The 25,442-nt window shown below is 47.3% G+C and overlaps 4 protein-coding genes across 5 annotated transcripts; all 4 read left to right on the forward strand.

Moving 5' to 3' along the window:
* The first annotated feature begins 49 nt into the window (after window positions 1–49).
* dpagt1 (dolichyl-phosphate (UDP-N-acetylglucosamine) N-acetylglucosaminephosphotransferase 1 (GlcNAc-1-P transferase)) lies at window positions 50–3,419 on the forward strand. The gene is made up of 9 exons (XM_062485227.1): window positions 50–683; window positions 785–905; window positions 1,017–1,230; window positions 1,346–1,492; window positions 1,710–1,794; window positions 1,906–2,094; window positions 2,227–2,314; window positions 2,393–2,548; window positions 2,649–3,419. Exons 1-9 carry the CDS (start codon window positions 529–531, stop codon window positions 2,712–2,714), a joined length of 1,221 nt encoding a protein of 406 aa, XP_062341211.1. The 5' UTR covers window positions 50–528; the 3' UTR covers window positions 2,715–3,419.
* A 195-nt stretch (window positions 3,420–3,614) lies between these two features.
* On the forward strand, window positions 3,615–7,148 carry hinfp (histone H4 transcription factor). The gene is made up of 9 exons (XM_062485297.1): window positions 3,615–4,182; window positions 4,368–4,594; window positions 4,807–4,918; window positions 5,044–5,196; window positions 5,324–5,401; window positions 5,510–5,630; window positions 5,757–5,895; window positions 6,017–6,141; window positions 6,262–7,148. The coding sequence occupies exons 1-9, from the start codon at window positions 4,020–4,022 to the stop codon at window positions 6,656–6,658; spliced, it is 1,515 nt and encodes a 504-aa protein (XP_062341281.1). The 5' UTR covers window positions 3,615–4,019; the 3' UTR covers window positions 6,659–7,148.
* A 524-nt stretch (window positions 7,149–7,672) lies between these two features.
* Window positions 7,673–9,862, forward strand: si:ch211-117m20.4 (CUB and sushi domain-containing protein 3). 2 transcript variants are annotated; one of them, XM_062485131.1, is made up of 5 exons: window positions 7,673–7,919; window positions 8,035–8,214; window positions 8,358–8,525; window positions 8,716–8,916; window positions 9,053–9,862. In XM_062485131.1, exons 1-5 carry the CDS (start codon window positions 7,826–7,828, stop codon window positions 9,064–9,066), a joined length of 657 nt encoding a protein of 218 aa, XP_062341115.1. In that variant the 5' UTR covers window positions 7,673–7,825; the 3' UTR covers window positions 9,067–9,862. The 2 variants fall into 2 exon arrangements, with proteins under 2 accessions (XP_062341115.1, XP_062341116.1); XM_062485132.1 differs by having other exon boundaries at window positions 7,674–7,919; window positions 8,050–8,214.
* Window positions 9,863–11,876: 2,014 nt separating this feature from the next.
* On the forward strand, window positions 11,877–24,743 carry abcg4a (ATP-binding cassette, sub-family G (WHITE), member 4a). The gene is made up of 14 exons (XM_062485130.1): window positions 11,877–12,928; window positions 15,348–15,585; window positions 19,167–19,284; window positions 19,373–19,505; window positions 19,629–19,679; window positions 19,836–19,981; window positions 20,122–20,245; window positions 20,439–20,553; window positions 20,651–20,796; window positions 20,927–21,025; window positions 21,157–21,325; window positions 21,453–21,553; window positions 21,669–21,946; window positions 22,240–24,743. Exons 2-14 carry the CDS (start codon window positions 15,357–15,359, stop codon window positions 22,463–22,465), a joined length of 1,935 nt encoding a protein of 644 aa, XP_062341114.1. The 5' UTR covers window positions 11,877–12,928; window positions 15,348–15,356; the 3' UTR covers window positions 22,466–24,743.
* Window positions 24,744–25,442: the final 699 nt, after the last annotated feature.

The following is a 25,442-nucleotide window of genomic DNA, read 5'->3' on the forward strand; positions in this document are numbered from 1 at the left end:
GTCACAAATTGAAATATCAGAGCCGAAAATGTCACCGGTTATTTTCAGAGACTATCGATAAACGTTAGTTCCTACCATACTGTATGGTTCTTGCGCGGTTTCAGGTTAGGTACAGTGTGCAACGCTTGACTTGCCCTTGAACGCAGCCCATATGGAATTTGCGGAAGCAGACGTGGAATTTGTTCAACGAACAACAATGTTCGTCTAGAAACAAGGACAAGTCGCCTATATACGTAGCGAGTTTGCACTTTTGTAGTTACCGTATATGGATTATCGTTAGCCATGAGTTATAGACGCATATTACTTACGACTCAATTGGTGACATATGCATCGGCATGTTTATATGGCTCGGTATGCTTTGTTCTATGCCGCCCTACTAGTGTAGTCTACAAATGTTCGTCGGCCTAGGCTATACAATTGTTGCAAGGTTTATGCTAGCTCGCTGTATTCTTCACATATTAGTCGTCTACCCTGCTACTATATAGCAGATTGCCGTCGAACTTGTAGTATAATATTACCTGGTTTACAATGTCACCAATTCCCGTCCTCCCAATTATCATCAACTGTTGTATGTCTGCACTTGGGTGTATGGCCACAATCAAACTCATTCCAGCCTTCAAAGATCATTTCATCGCAGCAAGGTTGTATGGTATGGACCTGAACAAAACTTCTAAAAAGGAAATGTGAGTATTGCCGTCGTCCCGCTTAATTGTAGACGGAACACAAGGAGTGAGTGTTCTTCTAAATACATTTCTCTCTCTTTCTCCCCTCATCCCTTTTGCAGTCCAGAGTCTCAAGGCGTCATCAGTGGGACGGTGTTCCTCATCATCCTGTTCTGTTTCATCCCGGTGCCTTTTCTCAGCTGCTTTGTGGGAGAGCAGTGTATGGGCTTCCCACATGATGAGGTGAAAACAGGAAGAGCCACCCCATCTTTTACTATCCCAAAGCATTTGAGCTTCTCAGAAAACAGTGCCTCCAATCATTTTGTTGATATTTATTCCTTCTGTCTTCATCAGTTTGTCCAGCTGATTGGTGCCCTGTTGGCCATCTGTTGTATGATTTTCCTGGGCTTTGCTGATGACGTACTGAACCTGCGCTGGAGGCATAAGCTCCTGCTCCCCACCATGGCCTCCCTGCCTCTGCTCATGGTCTACTTCACCAACTTTGGCAACACAGTCATCGTGGTGCCCAAGCCCTTCAGAGTCCTGCTGGGGATGCACTTGGATCTGGGTGAGTGCTATGATATGGGGGCTATCAATGTGTTGTACTGTATCACACGGGCAGTATACAGTGTTCCTCCATGTTCTAGCAACATGTTTTGAATGCTACTTTTTTGTCTGTGTAGGGATTCTTTACTACGTCTACATGGGAATGCTGGCAGTGTTCTGTACGAACGCTATCAACATCCTGGCGGGTATCAACGGTATCGAGTCAGGACAAGCTCTCTTCATATCCGGCTCCATCATCATCTTCAACCTTCTGGAGCTGGGCGGTGAGGGGCTGTTGTCATTATGAACCTTCTAACACATTTTGGTTTCTTTATCTGTCTACTGTGTACACAACCAAGGTTGACTACTGTATATGTGATGGTCAAGTCTATTTATGTATCAAACCCATTTAAAAACAACCAATGCTGATCAAAGTGCTGTATAAAGTTGTGGTATTACAGTGCGTCTTGACCTGCTCTTGCCACTGTTCCCCTAACACAGGAGACTACCAGGACGACCATGTCTTCTCCTTGTACTTCATGCTGCCGTTCTTCTTCACCACTTTAGCACTTTTCTACCATAATTGGTAAGTTAAAAAGTTTCAGACCTACAAAGCATATTGTCAGCTTTGCCAAACCCAACCCGTGAAGTCTTTCCTCTGAAACTACAGTTCAACCTTGATCGCATCCTATCGCAGGTACCCCTCGTCTGTGTTTGTGGGCGACACGTTCTGCTACTTCGCTGGGATGACGTTTGCTGTGGTGGGCATCCTGGGCCATTTCAGCAAAACCATGCTGCTGTTCTTCATCCCTCAGGTGGTCAACTTTGTCTACTCACTGCCACAGCTTTTCCACATTGTCCCCTGCCCCAGGCACCGTCTCCCCAGGTAACGTTGGTGTTCGAAAGTACTCTCTTCCTTCATGTTCTCTCTTCTTGACGCGCGTTCAACCTCCCAGATTAGACTTTGTATTCTTAAACCTGGTTGTACTTTTATCCTCCATCTGTCTGACCGATAAAGACTAAACCCAGACACAGGGAAATTAGGAATGAGCTACTCCAAATTCAAAAGGAAGGACCTCTCCAAATTAGGAGACCTAATACTAAAGGTAAACCATTACATTTGTGACTTGATATTAATATGTGTGATAATGTTATGTGTTAGTAATACATTGTGTGTCCACCAGGTGGCAGAGATGCTGCAGTTGCTGGAGGTACAGAGGGGGCAGGAAGAAGATGACGAATTTGTGGAGTGTAACAACATGACTTTAATTAATCTAGTGCTTAAGTTTATAGGACCTACTCACGAGAGAAACCTCACAACCATCATGCTACTCATACAGGTACAAGCTCATTCAAATTGGAAGTTACTTTGAAAATGTCTGTCTTAACATTGGCACATTTTATAACCGAACATGACCTATTTATTATTGTCTTGCACAGGTGTTTGGGAGTGTGGTGGCTTTTGGAATCCGCTACCATCTGGTGCGACTCTTCTATGATGTCTAGAGAGACAAGGCTGAGAGACTACAGTGATGTCAGTACTGGAACACTCATCTCGTATGCTACCTGACTGATTCTTCGATTATTGCTTCACCTCTCCTTTACAACTTTTGAGACTGGTCCATTTACAACAAGACTTTAGAGGGGTACTTTCTCCTCTTCTTCCCAGTCAAGTAAACAGGATGATGGACAGAGGATACTGCCGGGTCACTGCAATAGATCAAATCAAGAATCAGTATCTTGAATGTAACATTTTGCAGTTGTGGATGAAGCACTGAAAGGCAATCAAACCAATGTAAAGGAATAGAGAGGTCCATGCCCATCCCGTCCGAAGTCTATATTGAATACAAATACTTTTTGGCACAGGTTTCATTGGGAATAGTAGTTAATACTATCTGGTGTGGGAGTTAGTTACTAAGGAAGCCTAAGTAGAGTAAGTTGAAGGGATAGGTGGAAGTTTCCTACATTGTTGTTTTGACATTTGGTTAATTCTTGAGATTTATATGTATGGACATGCTCATATGAAATGTATAAATAATATGTTCTCAATACTAATGTTTTGGGAAGCTTTCTTATGTGAAGCTCTCTTATGTGATTTGACACTGAAATAGTCTGCTTGGTGCAGAAAGGCAAGAATTGTAAAACGTTATTGTGTCTGCTCTTGGTATGGAATGGACAAAATAAAGAGCTCAGTGCAAACGTTTACATTTTTTTTCTTTTCTTTTTTACGTACAAAAAAACCCATTAGACAAACGTTGATTAATTGTATATGTCAATTACGCCAGATATAAAGAGTCGAATAAAAAGACGTATCTGTCCGGAACCATGTTGCTATTCTCATGGTACTTCTATTGGTAACGGGGACAAATATTTCTGCCGTACAGCGCGCGTCCATCAAATCTCAATACGCGATTGGCTAAAACGTAACAGCGGCTACATTTTGGGAATGGCTATTGGTTACTGACATTCGATGTGTTATTTCACAGGACTGGAGCTCAGTAGCAAACGAGCTAAAACACTGGCTTGTTTGAACGTCTGTTTTTGTTTTTAATCTTGTATATGTAACCAGTTTGGTTAATCTAAGCACCGGTATTACCTTGTAAATGAAAGGTTTAGTCACGAGTTATCTAATAGCTGGTCACACAGGTCAGTTAGCTAGCTGTTGCTGTAGGTAGACTAGCTAGCTAATGTGAAGTGACAGCAGCAAACATTTTTGGTTAATGTTTTCACAAAGCTAGTTACCATTCTCGAGACTGCTGTGCTTTGCAGTGATTGATGGTTGTTAGTTTGCTCATCAACTCATAGTGTGAGATGCCTTCAAGTAAACGGTCGAGGAAAGATGACGCACCGCTGGAACTGGGGTGTGAGTGGGGCTCCTGTGAAGAGTCGTTGGATCGGATGGAGGACTTCTGCAAGCATGTGGAGTGTCACCTCAAGGCGTTAAGCATACCGGACGGTGACAGTTACCCACTAGGTAAGAGTAGAGTTGTGAGTAGGGGCCTGTACGAGAAGGCAAAGGGGACTGTGTTTAGGGAGAGATATACACAAAACCGAAAAATTCGAACCTCTGATATGTGCTAAATGATCAATAAACCATAAAAAAAGTTAAGCAGTGCTATACTATATGGGTACTCCCTAAAATCTCGGTATTCTTTGCAGACGGACACAATTGTCTATGGCGAGATTGCGGCTTCTGCTCTGTGGAGAATGAAGATGAGTTGTTCCGCCATGTTTACTTCCACTGTTACCACACTAAGCTGAAGCAGTGGGGGATGAGGGTGCTCAAGGCCCAGCCCAGCCACGGGGCCTGCGCCATAGGCTACCAGAACCGCAACATCGTCCCTGACATTACGGACAACTTCATTTGCCAATGGGAGCAATGTGAGGTACATGTACATGCTATCCGTTTAGCAGACGCCTTTCTCCAAGGTGTCATACAAAACTGCACATAGAAAGTATTCTGTATTTTGGTGGTCAGAGTCAAGGAATGTAACATCTGTATTGACCAGGCACATGGGGGGCCCATCCCACACATCTTGTTACTGGATGTGGTCCACTAACTAGACCTGGAAATTATCTTTTTCTCTGGTGTAAACAGCAACCGTCCCAAGTGAATCCAGAATGGTTCTATCGCCACGTGGAGATGCATAGCCTGTGCATCGACGTGCCCCCGGGAGATAAGGACTGTTTGGTGCGCTGTGGCTGGAAAGGTGAGGGAAAAGAGATGTCCGTAGCGTTTTGTAATGAGCGGAGGGGCGCTTGACTTGCATATAAGGAGTGGAGGAACAGCCCGGTGCCCCTCACTCAGGCCCTGTCTGTATGATCTGGCCTTCAGACTGCGGGGCCACGTTCAAAGGGCGTTTCAAGCTGCGCGAGCACCTGCGCAGCCACACCCAGGAGAAGGTGGTGGCCTGCCCTGCCTGTGGAGGCATGTTCGCCAACAACACCAAGTTCTTCGACCACATCCGACGCCAGACCGCCTACGAGGGTGAGATGCGGAGACTTGGGTTGGCGTCGAGGGTGACGTTACCGTAGCTTCCTTTCGCCTCTGTGCGGAAGTTCCTGTCGCCTCGTTTCACGTCCTGTGCTTTCTGTCCTCGTGTGGGATCATGCAGGGCAGAGGTTCCAGTGTTCCCACTGCTCCAAACGCTTTGCCACAGAGAGACTACTGAGGGAACACATGAGGAACCATGGTCAGTTACCTTCTACAGACACAGACTGCAGCGTGTAACCCTACCCAGGGTTCCCCTCCAGTGTAACGCCATGATTGTTTTTGTTTTGCCCTTCACTTCTTCCCTTAGTGAACCACTACAAGTGTCCGTTGTGTGAAATGACCTGTCCATCGCCCTCGTCTCTCCGCAACCACATTAAGTTCCGCCACAGCAACGAGAAGCCCTACAGCTGTGAATACTGCGAGTACAGGTACGGCACAGTAGTCGCGTCTGAGCTGAGCCGCGTTTCTGAGCTTGTGGAAGCGGTTTTCACCAGCCTCTCTCTCTCTCTCTCTCGGTCTCTCTCTCTGTCTCTCTCTCTGTCTCTGTCCTTCAGCTGTAAGAACCTGATTGACCTGCGCAAACACCTGGACACCCACAGCACCGAGCCCGCCTACCGCTGTGACTTCACCAGCTGTGACTACACCACCCGCTCCCTCCACTCCATCAAGGCCCACTACAAAAAAGTGCACGAGGTGAGAGAAGACAGATTCGCTCCTAGTCCACATACACAAGGGAGGGGGGGGGGGGGGGGGTGTACTGTGTGATGTACTCCATAAAGGTCTTTACTATCTATGCATTCACTTATCTACCCAGGGAGATTTAATGGCACGCTACAAGTGCCATGTGTGTGAGCAGTGCTTCACCAGAGGCAACAACCTCACAGCCCACCTCCGCAAGAAGCACCAGTTCAAATGGCCCTCAGGACACCCCCGATTCAGGTAACATCTCTCAGGGCCACACTGCCCCCACCGTGTGACTTGGGACTCCCTTATAGCTCCGTGGGTCACCGCCCAGCTCACGGGAGCCCTCGTCGGCGTGTCCCTCTCTCCCCGCCTCAGGTACAAGGAGCACGAGGACGGCTTCATGCGCCTGCAGCTCATCCGCTACGAGAGCGTGGAGCTGACGGAGCAGCTGATGAGGGAGAGGCAGGAGAGCCGGGAGGGGGAGGAGGGCGAGGACTCTGCCCAGGCCGAGGGGCTGGAGCCCGGGGAGGAGGAGGAGGAGGACGAGGCCAGGGCAGGCACGCCCAGGGAGATGGAGGTGGAGCTGCGAGGGGTGCTGTTGGAGGAGGAGGGGGAGGGGGAGGAGGAGGGGGGACAAACTGTTGCCGGGATGAGTCAGCAGGGAGAGAGCATGTTCTATGTGCTGACGAGTAGCTCACCTGACTCTGGGGAGGGCTCCGTGATGCAGCAGCTGCAGGATACTGCTCAGCAGCTGGGCATGCAGGTGGTGTGACAGCTAACACACACGCACACACACACACACACCTGGGCCTTCCCAGGACAGTTTCTCCCTTGTGTGAGTATGAGCAGAGCGACAGCATCCGGATCGGGAGAAGAGGCTGTTTTGGTAGGATCCTCCAGCCTCGCTGCTCCTAGGCTGCCTCACAGAGCCTGGGTGGTCTCACAGGACCTTGAACTGAAAACAGAAGGCGGCAGATGAAATTGTTATCATTACACCCAGGAGCAGTCTTTCACTTCCGAACGGTCCGTAGAGAGTTTGAAGTGTGCTGCTCTGAGTGAACAGACTCGGAGAGATATGCTGCTCTCCCAGGAGCTGGACTTTCTGTTGAGACTGAGCGTGTTATTTATAATGGATATTGTTTTCCAATTATGTAATAACTGACTGACTGAATTACGTCACGATTAGCAGAGATTTGTGAGATTCTTTTTATTATTATTATAAATATTATTATTTTGCTCAATAAATTGATTTTGTTTTGTAACCGTCTTTGCTTTTTGTTTTGTATCCACTGACACATTTCCAGACTACAGGCATTCACTGGAACTTGGTCTGCCTGTTTGATCATAACCATTGATTAGCTGTCTGTGAGAACGCAAGCTTGTGTTTGTGTGTAGGCACGCATGGGTGTTAAAGAGAGGGTTGGATTGAATGAGTCATTTTGGCGTAAAATGTAATCCACTTACTGGACCTGCCATCCATCCGTCTCCAGTGATAGACTGCCAGACGTTCACAAGCTGCTGGACAGAAATAGATTTCTAGATATTCTAGACAAATGATTGACACGCCAGGGTGTAAGGGCTTCCAAAAGTCAAGCACTATTTACGCTGCACAATGAAAGTATCATCACCCATCAAAAACAGATTTATCCTCCTCCCTGTTTACCATTGCCAAAGCTCCATGCCAACTCGGAATGATATCTCTTGGTAGTGGATGGTTGGTTTAATCTGTGTTTAAGGGATTAGCCAGGCTCCAGAGCTTAGTGTAATCACCATTCCTACTGCAGCACTGCTGCCCCACACTGCAGCAGGGCAGCTTGAACGCAGCTGAGGACTACAGTGCATGCTTTCCAGGGAGGCACGTCGTGGTTTAGGAGGGAGGCTAATGAGGTGTCTCGTTTGAAAGACGACGGCTGCACTACGCGACCGAGGCCTGGCCGCCATGAGGCTGTGGGCGCTGCTGCTGCTGCTGCTTGGGTCCTCTCTCGGGGTGTCCACACAGCTGCCTGAGCTGATACAAGAAGAGGAAGGGAGCGGTAAGGAAAACAATATTGCTTATCACTAGGAGTGACTAACTGATGGTTCTTCCCTGTCATTGATGCGTGGGGAAGGTTGATTGACGTGATTACTGGAGATGTTGACTCTGATCAGGCCCTGGTGGTTCAGGTGGGACCGAGGAGACTCCACTGCCGGAGCCTGTGAATGACACCTACTGGTCGGGCATGGCCCCCCTGTGTCTCGGGGGGTGTCATGGGAGACACCAAGAGCTGAAGAGAGACCGCTGTGGAGACTCTGACTGCTGTTGGTTCGGCTACAAATCTCTCTGCAGAGGTCAGCCTGACAGTGACTAACAGCGCTATTGATCTCGTTCTGTGGCTTCCTTTGTGTACGTTTCTGCCCTTTTTCAAGTCGTGCAATCTGCTGTCGCTGTTTTCCCCCTTGCTCTGTGGTGTTGGTCCTGCCCTGTGGGACAGTCAACTGTGGAAGGCCAGATGTGGACTTCAATGGCGCGGTGTTTGGGAACGACTGGTGGGTGGGCTCTGTAGTGAGGTACTCCTGTCGCGCCGGCTTCCTTCTGGTGGGCGACCCGGCCCGAGCCTGCCAGTCAAACGGCCGCTGGACCCCCAAGCCCTTCTGTCTCAGTGAGTAGACGGGTCTCACACAGTCTCACACGCAATCCACCAGAGAACAGTCTGTTCAGGAGCTTCTTCTGTTTCTCCCTCTCTCTCTCTCTCTGTCTCTCTCTCTCTCTCTCTCTCTCTCTCTCTCTCTCTCTCTCTCTGTGTTTCTGTCTCTCTTTCTCCTGTCCCTCCTCATCTCTCTGGGGCTCAGGGGTGTGTCGGCGGGGCAGTATAGATGTCAACGAGAGGGACATAGATGGGTTCTGCTCCTCCAGCTGTCCGTCCAAGTCCTACGTAGGCCCTCCCAAACATGGCTGCAGCCGCATCGACAACTGCAGTAAGAAGGAGTCGGGCTGGAATGGCTGGTTCACCCGCTGTGACACCTGTCAGTGTGACTGCTCCATTGCATGTGGTGAGCGTTCAATCATTAGTTAACCACTGACTCATTAACTCATTAGTTGTCAGGATTAATTTCAATAAATGTTTTGTATTACACTAAACGTTAAATACTATGTAACAGACTCTCTTGTTGTGGTTTTATCTTACAGCATCTGCAGGCTAAAGGGTGGAGAGGATAAATCTCTGGCACATGTACATCTAGGAATCCTCATTGCATCACTCCTGATTCATCCCGTGTGTGACTTGGTCCAGGGAAGGGTGGGTGGAAGGATGAACCTTGAGACACACATTTGTGGACCTGACTTGTACCTCCTACTGTGGTAAACTCCGGGGCTAAAAGCACCGTCTTATTTCCTTATCTCCCCTGTGTGAAAGGCCAACCATGTTCAAGCGAGCCTCAAAGGCCTTTTTTTGTTAAGGACTAAAGACAAGGCACACAGTGGAGACAAATATGTGTTTATAGCAGCCCTTGTGTATGTATCCTCTAGTCTCTTGTGTGGATGTGTACATGTATAGACAGAGAGATGGAGTGTATCAATACTCTGTAGGCAGTGTCCGTGGGGATTAAGTCTCTTTCAATCTGTCCTAGAATGAGCGTGTTGGAAAGCCGAGACCTTAATCTGGTTACCAGCCCTGATAGACACAGCATCAGAGAGATACTCCGATACAGCATCGGAGAGAGGTGGTCTGGCTGCTGCAGGTCAGATACCAGGGTCATCTGAACAGTATTTAAGTGTTTGTATTTCCGATCTAGAGTGTATTTGAGTGTATTAGAGAGTATTGTGTAAACTAAAAACATTGTGGAATTATTTGTGTTTGTACAGTGAATCGTTATTTTTCCATGAATTGTTGAAATGTGTGACTGTCATGTGAGATACATTTACAGGTGTATAACAAGTGAGTTCAAAGTCAAATGTTCTTCCACAATAAAAACTGGTTTATTTTGCATGTTCTGATGTTTCGTAATAAACGTGTTTAATCAGTAACTACAGACTCCATCTTCAGTATTCAGACCAAGTGTTGAGTCTCAGGATAATGTGCTCATTTGCTTTGGGCTTGTAGCAGCCAATTCCTGAGGGGGGGGAAAAAACGGGGAAGTGAATAATTTCAAGACAATCAAGCCCAATACACACACAAGCACAGGAAGGATATCCTCACCAGCATCCAACCTGGTCTCCTTGCCTGAGGATTCAGACAAAAGTTCCCAGTAGGTCTGTTTAGCCTCATTGCCAGCCACTCCATTCACACTCTCCAGGAGAAGGCCGAAGTCTGGGTCGTCCGTCACTGTGAACCTATCAAGACAGGCATGCTTGTGAGTCAGCTCTCTGGCTGCTTTCACCAATAGTACTCATCACAAATAAACAGTATTGGTTTTCTACTTGAAGTCTTGGCCTGTGTTCTGCAGCCTCCTCAGAGCTCCCAGCAGGACACCCCCCTCTACCATAGAAACAGAGTAGGACGAGGCTGCCTCATTGGACTGAGCGTTCTCCACAGACAGTCTGATGGGGAGTGAGGATGGACCTACGCAGCAACACCCAGGAAATGAGGCAGAAGGAAAGTTTCAGGCAATATATTCCACTTTAATTGACAGTTTGTATAAAGTATGGCCAATAAGTACTCTAGGCCTAAACATGCAAGTAGTATTGACTCACCTCCTTGTGTGAAAGTAGATAGTAACAAGAAAAAAGCCACAGACAGTAGAGTTGTCCTTCGCACAGCCATCCTGTTCACTCTTTCAGTTCAGACCTTCTCCCTCTGGTGAGCACTACTTATACTCTACCTAACCCCGGTTTATGACCACATTCCAATCCCAGGTTACCAAGGTTATTTTTCAATAGCTCAGCTAAATCTTTCTCTCCAGGCTCTTTCAAAAGTTCAGCCTAAAATAACTTGTGTTTGTTCTTGCCCCACAGAGAGAAAACTGTACCAATATTTACTGTATTGGGAATAAAGAGAAGTATGTTGGAATACCTTTGATGTAACATAGATCATTGAGGACAGGTACATGTAGGTGAGTAATGATCTACCATGGCTCCCTGACCTTGTGTCCCTTATTGTGTGGTGTGAGTAATGAGAATGCAAATAAAATTAAAATAAAGTACTTTAAACGCAAACAATAGCTTAGAGGTGCACGACCACGTCTCAGACTCCCGCTAAACATTATAGAGAATTTATTTCTGACATTTATTTCCTTATTACATTTCTCTTTGGGTTTCAGAAGCATTAAGCTAACGTGTTAAGAGTTTGCCAATCAATAGTTTGCGAGGTTGCACCTTTATCAATATTATTATATGAAGCATATATATCAGACTTTTCTCACTCTTCAAGTGGGCTGCAATAAAATGCAATGGCAGACCACACTGAAATACTTATACTATCCACACGGTGTCCCTGTAGCACAGTATCTTTTCCAGTCTGTCACACGTAGTGCGACACATACCTGTATGCATAAGCACGGCACAGATCAAATATAGTAAGCTTGTGTGCTGTACATTTAACTTGTAAGACACTAGTTTAGAAGTCCGCATATACCTGAGCAAATTGAAATAACGCCTGATTCCAAAAATACTGTTAATTTCATTCCAAATAATTTATTCCCATAAATGTTTCAAACTTCAATTTTAGCCTTTAGTTATTACTGCGGTTATTCTATTCCTATTGCGCTTATGCCCATACATTCAACAACATATTTTACAATTCTTTGATTCTTGAAACTGAAAATGATCCCTGTTTGTATTACAATGCAGGACAAGAATTCGTTTCAATCAATAAAGGCGTCTAAAATAAAGACCCTGGCAGATAGGCTATACCCTATGTGCGCCGTGTAAATTCTTTATTCGTTGTAAGGAAAAACATTGGACACATTTGTTATGGTTTCCCCTTGCGAGGGATGTAGGGCGTTATTTGAACGCAAGTAACCCCAAGTGTTTCACCGAAAATAACCCGGGCACTGCACCATCAGCACCAGTACCAGGCAGATGCGCAGGTGCGGTCTTTAAAGAGACCGCGCGTTTGAGTTCATGAGTTTCCATTGTTTACCTAATTGCTAATCAGAGAAGGATTTTACCTAGTGTGACTTATATTATGTTCATAATCTATGTGTAAAACATGATGGACAGATGTGGGCGATGATAGTGTGCCATGACAGGAAATCATTAGAGGTTTTAAAGGCTACCCTAAAATAGTGTCCCTTTCAGAATGAAACATCTTTAATTCTACAATTTTTAAGGATTTTAATGATCCTGTACTTTTTCCTGTGGTAAGTATTACAATGTTCTTAAACGAATGTAATGTAGCATAGTCCTGAAACTATCTCAATTTACAGTTGTAGGCTATGTAATCTGGAATAAAGACATTAGGCCAACATAACGACAGCGCTTGGAGACGAAACGTATCACCTTGTCCCTTAATAAATCCGACACGGGCCTCCTGCGGACTATCTTCTCAAAAAACCTGACAGTAACGCCCTGTACCTCAGACTGGCGGGCGTGCCAGAGATGCACTGACCGGTTTAGATAACGCTACTGCGTGCTATTGAGCTACTGCAGCACGCCATACAGAGGATGTGGAGAAACGACCGTGTAGGAAACCAATCTATCACTGGGAATACGTGTGAGTAGCCTGCTAGATGTCCAGGACGTTATATTCATCAAAGGACCACGACTGTCAGAAATCGAACTCCTTACTGACTCGCGCGGATGCAGCATTTGAGAATAATTCAACTCAGTAATCACGGTTTGTAGCTGAGGATACAGTGCCGGAGGGATTTTAAGTTGCTGTTTTGATGCGGGACGATGTACCGTGCACCAAGAGATATTCTGGAGGAGAACTCGGTTTCCTCCATCACATCCGAAACGATCCGATAGACACCGGCGCACAGTGACCATTTTGCCTGGTACGGGACTGTGAGGACCAGCTCCTGTTGCTGGATTGTGCTGTTGTTTGTTGAGGAATGAACTGATCACAGATCCCAAGAAAAGAGGAACGAGGTTCTAGCTATCGGTCCTTTCAACTAGCAAGAATAAGTATGTTGACCTAGTCCATTATACATAACCTATCGTAAACTATGTGGATGCACTGTGTGTGTGTGTGTGTGTGTGTGTGTGTGTGTGTGTGTGTGTGTGCGTGTGTCGATGTGGGTGTGTGTGTGTGCAGTCTATGTCAAGTACAACGTCAAGTATTTCAGAAACTGCAGTTCACATGTATGATGTCATGGGTCAATATCTTGTCTCATCTACCCCTTCCTCTTCTCCACCCACTTCCATGATGAGAGGATGCTCATGAAGCCACACTGGTCACATTCAGCTACCGTGCAGTGTTGTTATTGAAAGAGCTCACCGAAGCATGTGCTCCAAAAAGATCATAGCTTGTAATAGTTTCGCAGCCTCCTGGGCGACAAAGTAACAGGTGATAGGTGCCTCTCAAACAACAGATAACTCGTCTAAGACATGGCTATTGTAGCTACTCCTCATAACCTCTGCATGCTCCTGCTGCATATGCTTGCAAGCAAACATGGTGGCCCTCATCAGTCTGAAAGAGAGAGAGAGAGAAGGGAGAGAGAGAGAGACGATTACATTCTGACAGGGTCCTGTGCAGCTTAGCTTTGTGCTAATGGCAATTCTCTAATGGTAGTCAATCAATAGATAGACGGTTTTCCCTCCTCTTTCTCGCTTTAGAATGTGCTGGGGGCTTGATCTTTGCCACACATGCCTTCCTGCAAACAGGGCAGTGGAGCTGTCTTCATAAGTCTGCACTTTATGACGTAGGAAGAGTGAGGGTAGTAGGTAGGGTTGTTAACCTGGTTCATTAACTCTTTGACCTTCACCCTTGTGTGCCATGATACATGGTTTAGATGAAAGTTCCTGTGTGCTACGGGTCATCCTGTTTGTGAACATTCTGGAAGGTGTCAGGGACGTAGAATATGACATAGAGGTGACTATAGAGGTTTCACTGCAAATCTCACTGAAGCGAAAAACATTTGCACTTTTTATGACAGTTTGGCCTACCTCTAATGTCTGGCAAATGATACCCACTCATCGATGGCTGGAAATTGTGTTTTCATCCTTTCCAACCAGCATTGAATCACTTTCATTAGATTTTTGATAAGCAGTTTTGTAGATGAATTAAGATGTCTAGAGCTGGTCTCATAGAGAGAGAGAGAGAGAGAGAGAGAGAGAGAGAGAGAGAGAGAGAGAGAGAGAAGAGAGAGAGAGAGAGAGAGAGAGAGAGAGAGAGAGAGAGAGAGAGAAAGAAAGAAAGAAAGAAAGAAAGAAAAGGAAAGATAGAGAGAGAGAGAGAAAGAGGCTAAAGAGTGATTCATCCTAGTACTATAGGTGGAGCAGCCCAGCCTCTCAGAATGCATCTCCTGCCCTACAACAGAAACAAAGCCCCAGAATGAGAATGAGTCACAACAGGATCGAATCAAAGGAGAAGGTTAGATTTGATAGGCTATGAGGTGCATGGGAAAAGGTTGAGGCCACAGACTTCTGTTTTCCCCGACTCTGAGCTCCTAGGCACTGGAATGTGAGTGTCTGTCTGTCGTGATTAAGGATGCAGGTATGGGAGCCTGCATGGGAGTTGCATGTGTCCTCCTTGTGGAGGTGTGGTCTGTGTTGTAGAGGTGAGGGAACAGGGAGTGGGAGAAATGAAGTAGGCATCAGAGGTGAGGGGGAGAGGTGTTGTCAAGTGTGCGGGGTAGTTAGGTAGAGAAGGTGTAGGAGTGGGTAGGGGTGAGTATGTGGAAGATTTACAGAACTGGGGGGGGGGGGGGAGGAGAAGTGGGGAGCAGGGGGGAGGGAGAGAGAAGACCTGGGGAGTATGGGAGTAGTGGGGGAGGGCGGGGGAGCAGGGGAGCACTGTATGGGGAGGAATCTCTACTGTAGCAGCGGTTTAGTGTGAATCAGCACTATGGCTCTGCTGCCCTGCTGTAACCAGATCTCCAATCCTCACACGCGGAATCGCATTCCCCTCATGCAGTCGGTCCATAGCATATCTGTAATCCTATCACCCCCCAGCTTACCTCCAGGAGCATGTCTGCCATCTCTCCAACAGCACTCTGACTCACCGCTGCAGGCGCAACAACAACATCCACCACCACACAGATCTGCTCGAAGGAAATCAATCAATATTCCCCTCATCAATCACCCCATTGCTTTATGATGTGTGCAGTTGGTCAGTTAATCAAAATTCTATTTCACACCTTGCTGCAATGAGCAGCTATATGGCTCTTGCAGATGGACATTGAGAACAATGTGTGGGTATAGCTTGTTGTATTCACAAACCAAAAATGTTTTTGATTGAGGTAAAAAGTTAACTCAAATCATGTTATGCTCTTAACGCTCTTATGATGATAGTTAACTAGCTGTAATGCTAGCTAACAAGCAGAAAAACAATCATTCACCACCACACACATAATTACAATATGTCATGTCTCCCCTTTTCCAGTCTGTTGGTATGGCTGAGAGGGCGCTGGAGCAGGTCGCCGTGAGCATCCCCATGGAAGAAACCAAGCACCATGGGGGGGCACCGCAGGAGGGCCCTCTGATCATCCACTTGAAAAAGGTGGAGAACCACATCACCGACGCCCAGAGATTCTCCCACCTCCCTCGTCGCTCTGCCGTGGACCTGGAGTTCACCGAGCTGTCCTACACCATCCGCGAGGGCCCCTGCTGGCGGAGGAGAGGTAGTGCACACACCGCTCAGAAAACAAGGGTGAACCGGCGCCAAGCACGATGCTCCCTTTAGCCCCCACATCTCATCCTCTGCCTGGCTCTCTCTCCTTCTCTCTCTGATTCACACACACACACACACACACACACACACAAATACACACACCCAAACACTCACACAAACATACATGTACATATGCCCCTCACACACTTCCACATTGGAGCAGGCTGCGGTTGCAGAGCAGTGCTGCGCTCAGCAGAGTTTAGACAGAGTAAATAATTCACACTAGCGGGCTGGCACACTGCACTCTGCCCTCCACCCCTCTCTCCGTGGGACTAGGCTATGGCAGACCGTCCAACGATTGATCATCTGCTCATGAAAGTTGAATGACAGTTAAACCCCTGTCCTTATCAAGGAGTCTCTTCACGGGCTCGTTGTGAGGAGTCTGGTCATTCCTATGTGTCACTGAACCGAAACCACCTTCTGAACCGTGTCTCTCTGCCGCTGTTTGTAGCAAGGGAGGGGCTGGAGGGTGGGACCGAGCCAAAATGATGCGCTTAGTTACCCTACAGCATATATGTGAAGCACGGGAGACAATTGAGTCACGATTCTATCTGGTGTGTTATCTGATGCAGTACTGAGGTTCGTTGTAGAGAGGGAGATGTTTATGGCCAAGACCAGCAATGCAGTCAGGCGATCAGTCTGGGAAACTGAGCCGACAAGAGATATCTGGATCCTGCCGGGTTGGATCAATAGATCAACTCCTATGTTCACGGACTGAAAGATAACCCCAGAATCAGAATCAGAATGGGATTTATTCGCCATGAAAGTTTGCACAGACAAGGAATTTGCTTTGGCAGGAAGGTGCATACAATAAACATATACCTAAAATGTAAATATGTGGACTATCTATACTAAGGGTACATAAACTAGCAGTACTAAGTGGGATTAGAATAGAATTAAATATACAATAAAATAAAATATAAGTTGCCGTAAATTCCAATATAAAAATACAAAAATACAAAAATACAAATATTACAAAAAATACAAATACATAACATAACGTTACCTCAGCAGTCGCCATGAAATCAACTCCTGGATTATACTTACTGTTTGGTCATCCAACGGGTAGTCTGTTTCGGTCCCTGTTTGTTGTCAGCCAGGTTTTTCTCAGGGTTTTCAGTCAGTCAGCCAAGTGTTTCATACGGGGGGGGGGGGAGATCTGTCAGAGCTCAGTCATTTCGCTCAAGGATTCAGATTCTATTTAGGATCTTTGTGAGCCCCCCTCGGCGCTACTGTAACAGCATAGGTCACCTTCACAGCATGAGCCCTAGTTAACCCTTTAATGCCTCTCACTGAGAACAGACACGTAGACACACACACACCCGCACACACGCCAACACACAGACACACACACGTACCCATAAGGACACTGGAGTCTCAGAAGCCACGGCCTGTCACTTCAATTTAGCCAAACGATCGAGGATACCGCTGCTTGGCTTGATGTAGCCGTCTTAAAGAAGTAGCTGGTTCCTTCTTCCTCAGAGAAGCCAGGATCAGAACAGAAAAGTCTTTTTTCCTGTGCACAATCAAAACCTCAGAAGCAGTGCATTTGGCGCAGAGCTGAGCATTGCACTCCTGGGGGGGATTTCATACCCTGTAATTATTCTAAAGATATACAAAAGAGAGATGTGGGGAGGGGGTGAGGGGGCCACGATATCCTGTCATCTCCAGAACATAAAACTGGAAGCTTCAGCTTGGAGCGCTGGATGCAGGGAGAAGCCATAGGGAGAGGCTGCCTTGATTAGAGGACTCTGGAAGGTGTGGTGTCAGGGTGGAAGGATGGCAGGGCGTGGGGAGGTCAGGGTCGGGTGTGGGTAAGCCCCTCTCCCTATCTCTTTTTATAGGCTCATTCCTTGGACAGCCATTTATGTCTGTTATGATGAGGTCATTCCAGCCTGGTTTCATGTAGAGGGCATAGCCCTCCTCGGGGATATAGCTGGGTGACGTAACAAGGAGAGGAGGAGGAGAAAGAGTGTGTGTCTGTGTGTGTTTTCTGCGTGTGTGTTCGGGTGTGCAAGTGTGTGTTTGTACGTGTATGTTGTTGTGCTTGTCAGTGTGTGTGTGTGTGTGTGTGCCTGCCTGCGCCTGCCTGCCTGCCTGTGTGTGTGCTTGTGCGTGTGTGAGTCATTTGAAGCTGGGGAGCGGGGGCGGAGCTCTCCGCTGAGCTCCGAGTGGCTCCTCTCTTGCAGCTCTGTCTGCAGGTGGACGGGCCGCTGCCGTCAGGTCCTTCCCCTCCCGCCCCCTCTGGCTCTCCTGTCTGGACAGGACGCTGCAGAACGTCAGCTAGTAGAGGGCGCTCGATCTCATGTCTTCGGGACTGACATCTTTAGAGAAACCTATAGCCTAAGGTTGCCTCTCTCTGATGGATAGTACTGTGTCTGACAGAACACGATTCGAGGACCGTTGGGGTGCACTCTAATCGGCTCTGTCCCAGAGAGAGTTGGAGCCTACGTACCCCACAGTCAGAAGACGTTTTGCCTCTCTGTGCTGTGTGTGTTCAGGTGTGTGCGAGCGGGCTCGCGCTCTCACAGTCTGTAACATAAATCAAAGTTTCCGAGCCTTACCTCTCTCGGGTCTATGTGACACAGACAGACTGTTCTGTGGCAGGTCGTCAGTATGCGACAGCAGAGGTCCGGGGGATAGGAGCGTGGGCCCGAGTCATCAGTATGCGACGCACGGCGAGGTGGAGGGCTGTTTCGCTGACGGGCGGCAGCTCAGATGTCTGACTGGGGTCTCTCTAATGGATGTGATATACTGCAGGGGAGGAGGGCAGGAGGCTGGGTGGCTATGGATTGGCAGCCATTAAGTCTAGTCCACTAATGGTCTATAAATGGGGAGGGGCCGACTCTTTGAGAGGTCTTTTTACACATCCTGAGACAGAAGCATCGCTGCTTCCTGTCTGGAGGAGCGAGAGAGTACTATCCTAACTGGCTGCAATAGCTTAGCACCATCAGCTATAGTAGCTTAGTAACACGCTGAGGAGAGGGCATGCTGTTCATGCATTTCCCACATGTGCTGGATTGTGTATTTCCAGGAACTGTAGATAGTATTCTGTGAGAGAAAAGTCGAACCTGAGAATGTTCCAGCAAGCTGTATCAGGAGCGTAAACCGTTATCAGATAGATTGTTCTGCTTACTGCTGCTGTTTTACTGAACTGTAGTAGAGCGCTAAGGAGATTTTATATTCCTGTCTCTTTATTGATCTGGTGTCTCATCTCTCTATCCTCCTTTCAATCTTACTCTCCCTATCCTTGTCTGTGGCACTCTTCTGTCTAATTCCTCCTTTCTCTCCCTAATGTGTCTCCTTTCTTTCTTTTCCATCCCCCCCTAGACTTCTTTCTTTTCATTTTTCACATCCTAGTTCCTTGCCTGTAAATTGGTTTTTATACCACAGAGATACAGGAAATAGGTCCCATAAAATAAGCTCAATGTAATTCAATAATTATGAAATATGTGTGATTCAAGATAGTGTAGTTGCTGTTCATCATTATGAAAGGCTACTGCATTTTGTACATTGTTTTCTCCTCCCCAGGTTACAAAGCTCTGCTCAAATGTCTGTCTGGGAGATTCTGCAACAGAGAGCTCATTGGGATCATGGGCCCCTCTGGGGCTGGGAAGTCCACTTTGATGAACATCCTGGCTGGGTACAGGTGAGGCAAGGGGCCGGGTGCAGCTAAGACGCGGGGGCTGGGGTACGAGTGGTCCCGTTGACGCTGACTTTCCTCCGTTTGCGGACAGAGAGACAGGCATGAAGGGGCAGATCCTGGTGAACGGGCGGCCCAGGGACCTGCGTACCTTCCGGAAGATGTCCTGCTACATCATGCAGGACGACATGCTGCTGCCACACCTCACTGCCAGGGAGGCCATGATGGTACGCTCCCTCAGACCTCTCCACGTTCCTCCGGCCCGGGGCGCTTCCTCGTCCAAAGTTATGATTGAGTTAGTGAACACGGTGAGGTAATTCCAGAGCTCAAAGGCTTTTGTCCTCTCATAGGTCTCCGTCAATCTGAAGCTGAATGAGAGCATGCAGGTGAAGAAGGAGCTTGTGAGTATACCTTATTCATCTTTATGCCAGGAAGATGTTGGCCAGTTGCCAGTTGCCTTCTATCTAATCTGCCTGGCCTATCTGTCTGTCTATGCACGGCTCTGTGTGCGTGCCTGTGTGTGTGTGTGTGTGTGCGTGCCTGTGTGTGTGCTACAGGTAAATGAGATCCTGACAGCTCTGGGGCTGCAGGAATGCGCCCAGACACGCACCATCTCTCTGTCCGGTGGGCAGTGTAAGAGACTGGCCATAGCTCTGGAGCTGGTCAACAACCCTCCGGTCATGTTCTTCGATGAGCCCACCAGGTACGCGTCGACACCCAGGAAAACGGCCCCGACCCTTGTGCACTGAGCCTCCTCTACTATTGAGCTAGCCTACAGGCGGTACATACCATACGCAGCTTATGCTAATGCCATGTGTCTGTCTGCGCGCTGTCCCGTCTCAGTGGCCTGGACAGCGCGTCCTGCTTCCAGGTGGTGTCCCTCATGAAGTCACTAGCTCTGGGAGGACGGACCATCATTTGCACCATTCACCAGCCCAGCGCTAAGCTCTTTGAGATGTTTGACAAGGTAACTAACACCGGCTCACTGCTGCTGTGCACTGAAAAGGTCTATACTGTTGTTGTTGTTGTTGTGTGAGGTAACTTACATGCAGACCTCACATAGAGCCCATTGGATAGGTCAGGCATTCGCACGTGTAGTGTCATTCAGAGACAGTGTTGCAGTGGGGGTAACTTGTGTGTTTGCGCCTCCTCTCCTCCAGCTCTACATCCTCAGTCAGGGCCAGTGCATATACAAGGGTACTGTCCCTTACCTCATCCCTTACCTGAAGAACCTGGGCCTTCACTGTCCCACCTACCACAACCCTGCAGACTTCAGTGAGTCCTGCGTGCGTGGGGGGGGGGGATGTGTGTGTGTGTGTGTGTGTGTGTGTGGGCGCTTGCGTGCGTCACATCCCCTGTGCTTTGTTCCCAGTCATCGAGGTAGCCTCGGGGGAGTACGGGGATTTGAACCCGGTTCTGTTTGAGGCGGTGCAGGGAGGGCTCTGCTCTGAGGAGGGCAAGAAGAACTCCAGAGACAAGAACGACCCCGCCTCCTCCTGTCACTCCCACAGTCACAGCGTGAGTGGAACCTCCTGTTGTTGTAAATATTCAGTGTCCCCTCAGGATTCCTGGCTTGAGATCGAAACCATTTGAGATGTTTGAGTATCGCGTTCCAACTAGTCTTCCTGTTTCTTCACTCTGCCCACAGGAAACAGGAACGATCGAGAAGCACACCTTCGCCACCAGTACTCTGACACAATTCTGCATTCTGTTCAAAAGAACCTTCATTACTATATGCAGAGACGTGGTAAACGCACATAATCTGAGCGATCATAGTGGGAAATGAAATGAGGGTTGTGATGATGAGAATAGCGATCCTGATGTGTGTCCTTGTCAGAATAGTGATTCTGATGTGTGTGTGTTTTCGTGTGTTCGCAGGTGTTGACCCACCTGAGAGTGATGTCCCACCTGTGTATCGGGGTACTGATTGGCCTGCTCTATCTCAACATCGGGAACGACGCCAGCAAGGTCTTCAACAACACTGGTTTCCTCTTCTTCTCCATGCTCTTCCTCATGTTTGCAGCCCTAATGCCCACCGTCCTCACCTGTAAGTCACACATGTGTGTGTGTGTGTGTGTGTGCATGTGTATGTGTGTGTCAGAGGAGTTTTTGTGTAGGTGGCATGTTATTGGTGCGTGAACGATGCTGCCTCATATGTTGTTCATGTCCCGCAGTTCCTTTGGAGATGTCAGTGTTTCTGAGGGAACATCTCAACTACTGGTACAGTCTCAAGGCCTACTACCTGGCGAAAACAATGGCTGACATACCATTCCAGGTAAACTACGGCAGTGCCACTGCATTCTGCAAAATGATTTGCTTGCTTTAATTAGCATCAGGCAAAAATCCCTTTCTTTCTTTCTTTCTTTCCCCCACTTCCTTCCCTCGCCCAGGTGATCTGCCCCATGATGTACTGCAGTATAGTATACTGGATGACCAACCAGCCTCCCGAGCTGGTTCGCTATGTGCTGTTCATGGCCTTGTGCACCTCCACGGCCCTGGTGGCCCAGTCCCTGGGTCTGCTCATCGGGGCAGCCTCCACCTCCCTGCAGGTGGCCACCTTTGTGGGTCCGGTCACAGCCATCCCTGTGCTGCTCTTCTCCGGTTTCTTTGTCAATTTCGACACCATCCCAAAGTACCTCCAGTGGAGCTCCTACGTGTCATATGTCAGGTGGGTCAGTGTGCCGGCTGACCAGAGGGGCTTGTATGTCAGGTGGGTCAGTGTGGAAGAACACACACCGGCTGACCAGAGGGGTTGTATATCAGGTGGGTCAGTGTGCCGGCTGACCAGAGGGGTTGTATGTCAGGTGGGTCAGTGTGCCGGCTGACCAGAGGGGTCGTGTGTGGACGTTCTTGGGTTTTGGGCGGACGTCTGGCAACCCAACTCATGATGACAAGACTTGCGCATGTTTTATAAAGTATATTCCCCCTGGGTAATCTCTCCTCTATCCCTGTCTCATGCAGGTATGGCTTTGAGGGCGTGATCCTGTCCATATATGGGATGAACCGGAGTGAGCTGGAGTGCCCGGGGCTGGTGTGTAAGTTCCAGAAGCCAGAAGAGGTGCTGCAGCTGCTGGACGTGGAGGGCGCAAAGCTGTACGTGGACTTCATGGTCCTGGGAGTGTTCTTCCTTGTCCTACGGCTGGCTACCTACCTGGTCCTGCGCTACAAAGTCAAGTCCATGCGATAAGAATGCTGCAGTCTATGCCCAGTGCATAGGCACACTCAAACACACACAGATTCACACAAACACACACGCTAACACACACACACACACACACACGTGAACATACACAAGTATGGATACATATTACGTCCATGTACACCTACACACATACATGCATTCAAATCGGTGCTGTATCATTATTACAGTACAACTGTTTCAACTGTACTCAATAGCTTAGATAATTAGAGGAGTTTTGTGGATTTGATGTGGGAACCGAATTTGCTACATTTTGCAGATCTCTTTTGATGGTAAAATGTTTGTATAAAGGGAAACATAGTGAAGACCACCACAAATGTTAATTTCTCAATCTGTTCCCAACAGTTGTTCTAATTTATCCAAATCTAGTTTACAGGTATATTATTTCGATTAATGTGTCACCTTCTTTATCAAAGATAGAAATACAGTGGGAATGCACACTACTCTTAACAAACATCCAGTATACTAATACCAAGCCTGTGTCAGTAGCCACAGGGGTCAGAGATCAGCTGCAGATGATCCGGTCCAGGATTCTCCAGGACTGTTAGGCACTGCCCATGACTGCTACACTTGCAGTGGACCTTATTCGAGGGGAAAGCCCTATATTGACCTGACAGGAAGGTTCAAACATGGCTGGGTTGTAAACTGGATGGAGACAGAGGCCCACAGAATTGGGATTGGTCTGGATTTCTGTCTGTCTCTCTCTCTCTCTCTCTCTCTCTCTCTCTCTCTCTATTTCTCTCTCTGTTTGGCTACCTGGATCATCATTGTCAAACTGGTTCCGCATAACTGGACAGAGGTCTCTGATGAGCACCCCAGGGACAAACAGCCAGAGGCTCTATAGGACTGGTGCTCCTATCGTCAGGGACGTAGCCACTCCAGGATCTTCACCCCCTTACCCCTACCTCACCCCGCCCCCACCCCTCACCCCCATCTCCGCCACCCCTGGCCATCCAAACCCCACTTTGCCTGACAGCTGCCCATCAATCGTCAATTATACATGGATGTACTGTAAGTGTCCTTGAAGACGTCGACTCACTGCGACCACACACGCTATATCTCAGATCTCAGCAGCAGAGGATGTGGAGGACCAGGAAGTCCCTTTTGTTCTGCCGCTCAGAGCATCTGTTGATTTGGAGAACTTGTCAAGCTCTGAACGAGGAAATAGCAAGGTTCCTCTGAAACTTTGTTTTCTGATGTGGTAGAGTCTTTTTTGGACATACAGGAAGACAATACCATGCAGGGAGAACTTCTGGAGTGAGTATTTTCTTTGACGTAAGTGCAATAGCCAACTCTGTGGTAGAAAGTGTGGTCCATGTACCTAGTGTCATTTGACACAGAACCTTGTACTGCTTGTTTCTGCTTGTTATATGACCGTTTAGTTTGACTAAATTGAGCTCGGAAATTGATTTTCTTTTTTACTTGCATTGTTGCAGGATGACAGACGTGTGTTGTCAAAACTTTTGCTAGATACTTGAAATGCTGGCTAGGCAGTTTGTGTGCCTCTGCACTGGAATGGTCTTTGTTCCTTTTGCTTCGATGCACATTATTTGCACATATACCGTATGCCCTCCACACACACGCATACACACACACACACACACACACATATACCGTATGCCCTCCACACACACGCATACACACACACACACACACACATATACACACACATACAAAGATACAAAGACAAGCATATACACTTGAACACAGTATCACGCTCACACTCTAACATGCTGTAGAGAACGTTTTCTGTGTCACGAGGCATCGCATATATTCTTTTCAAGTAAACTTTAGACTATGCTACTTAGTAATCCTCATTATAATGCATATAATAGTGTGAGTATATAATCAATGATTGTACAGTAAGTATTCTATGCTGTAAAGAAATGTACATATGCACACATTTGATGTATGTTTATTGCTTTTCATTTATCTTTTATTTTATTTTTGTATATTGACGTGAGGAGTGCTGCTTGAAGGTATAAGTTGTCAGCAACTCGATGTTGCATGAAGATTTTGTGGAATGAAATACAATATATTGAATTAGTGAGCTTAGCAGAATGATGATGTACTTCCTTCCCTGATACCTACTGTACTTGTAGTACTAAGGGGACAGGGCAACCAGGGGCCTCTCAACAATATCTCTCCTTGTGGCCATGACATTTTATATTTATACGGGAACCTACTCTCCCTCAACCTAGATGAACATTCCATCAGAACGTTACACAGATGTCTAATGCACTAGATGGTAAATAGCATCCTATGGTTGCCGAAAAAAAGCCCCATTTAAAACAAATGAGTAGCTATAGCATGTGGATGGGTGTCCCTAGTGGTGGATTTGAAGGATTAGTATGGTGATTTATATCCAGATTAGTGCTACCCTTGGTCAAGTCTTTTGTAATACAGTTGTGAAGCTGTCACAAATAGCAGAATAGCAATAGTTGTCATGCTTTATGTGTGTTCTTTCTCTGTTTCCCATTTGTGTTTCCGTCGGATGAGTTCATATTAGATTCTTGGTCTGTTTGGCTTTCGACTGTTCTGTGTGCAATAGCCTACCTACAAGAAGTGTGTCTAACCTCTGACAAATGGGTTTAGGGTAAGAAGGGGGTGACATAGTCACTGTGGCATAGCCTGAAGGCCATTTTATATGTTTAGTATGTACCATGTTTTAATTAAGCCACAATCCGCCTATTTGCACTGTGTCCAGCATGGCCCATATGTCTTGTGTGCAGATCGACCAATGTCATGATGGTAATGATGCTGCTGATGACCAATAATGGAACAACAGACTGTTTACACCTAACAGATTATTTAACTGTTTTGTTTGTTTTGATTTGTTTATGATTTCTGTTGGTATTGTGTTCTCAACCTCAGCAATGCAAGTCACGTGTACTGAACCCTGTTCAGAGGATTATAATAAATACAACTATTTATAACCTGTTTCTCATCTCTTACTCAACGCGTT

Source organism: Osmerus eperlanus, chromosome 19 (genome assembly GCF_963692335.1).
Source record: "Osmerus eperlanus chromosome 19, fOsmEpe2.1, whole genome shotgun sequence".
Classification (NCBI taxonomy): Eukaryota; Metazoa; Chordata; class Actinopteri; order Osmeriformes; family Osmeridae; genus Osmerus; species Osmerus eperlanus.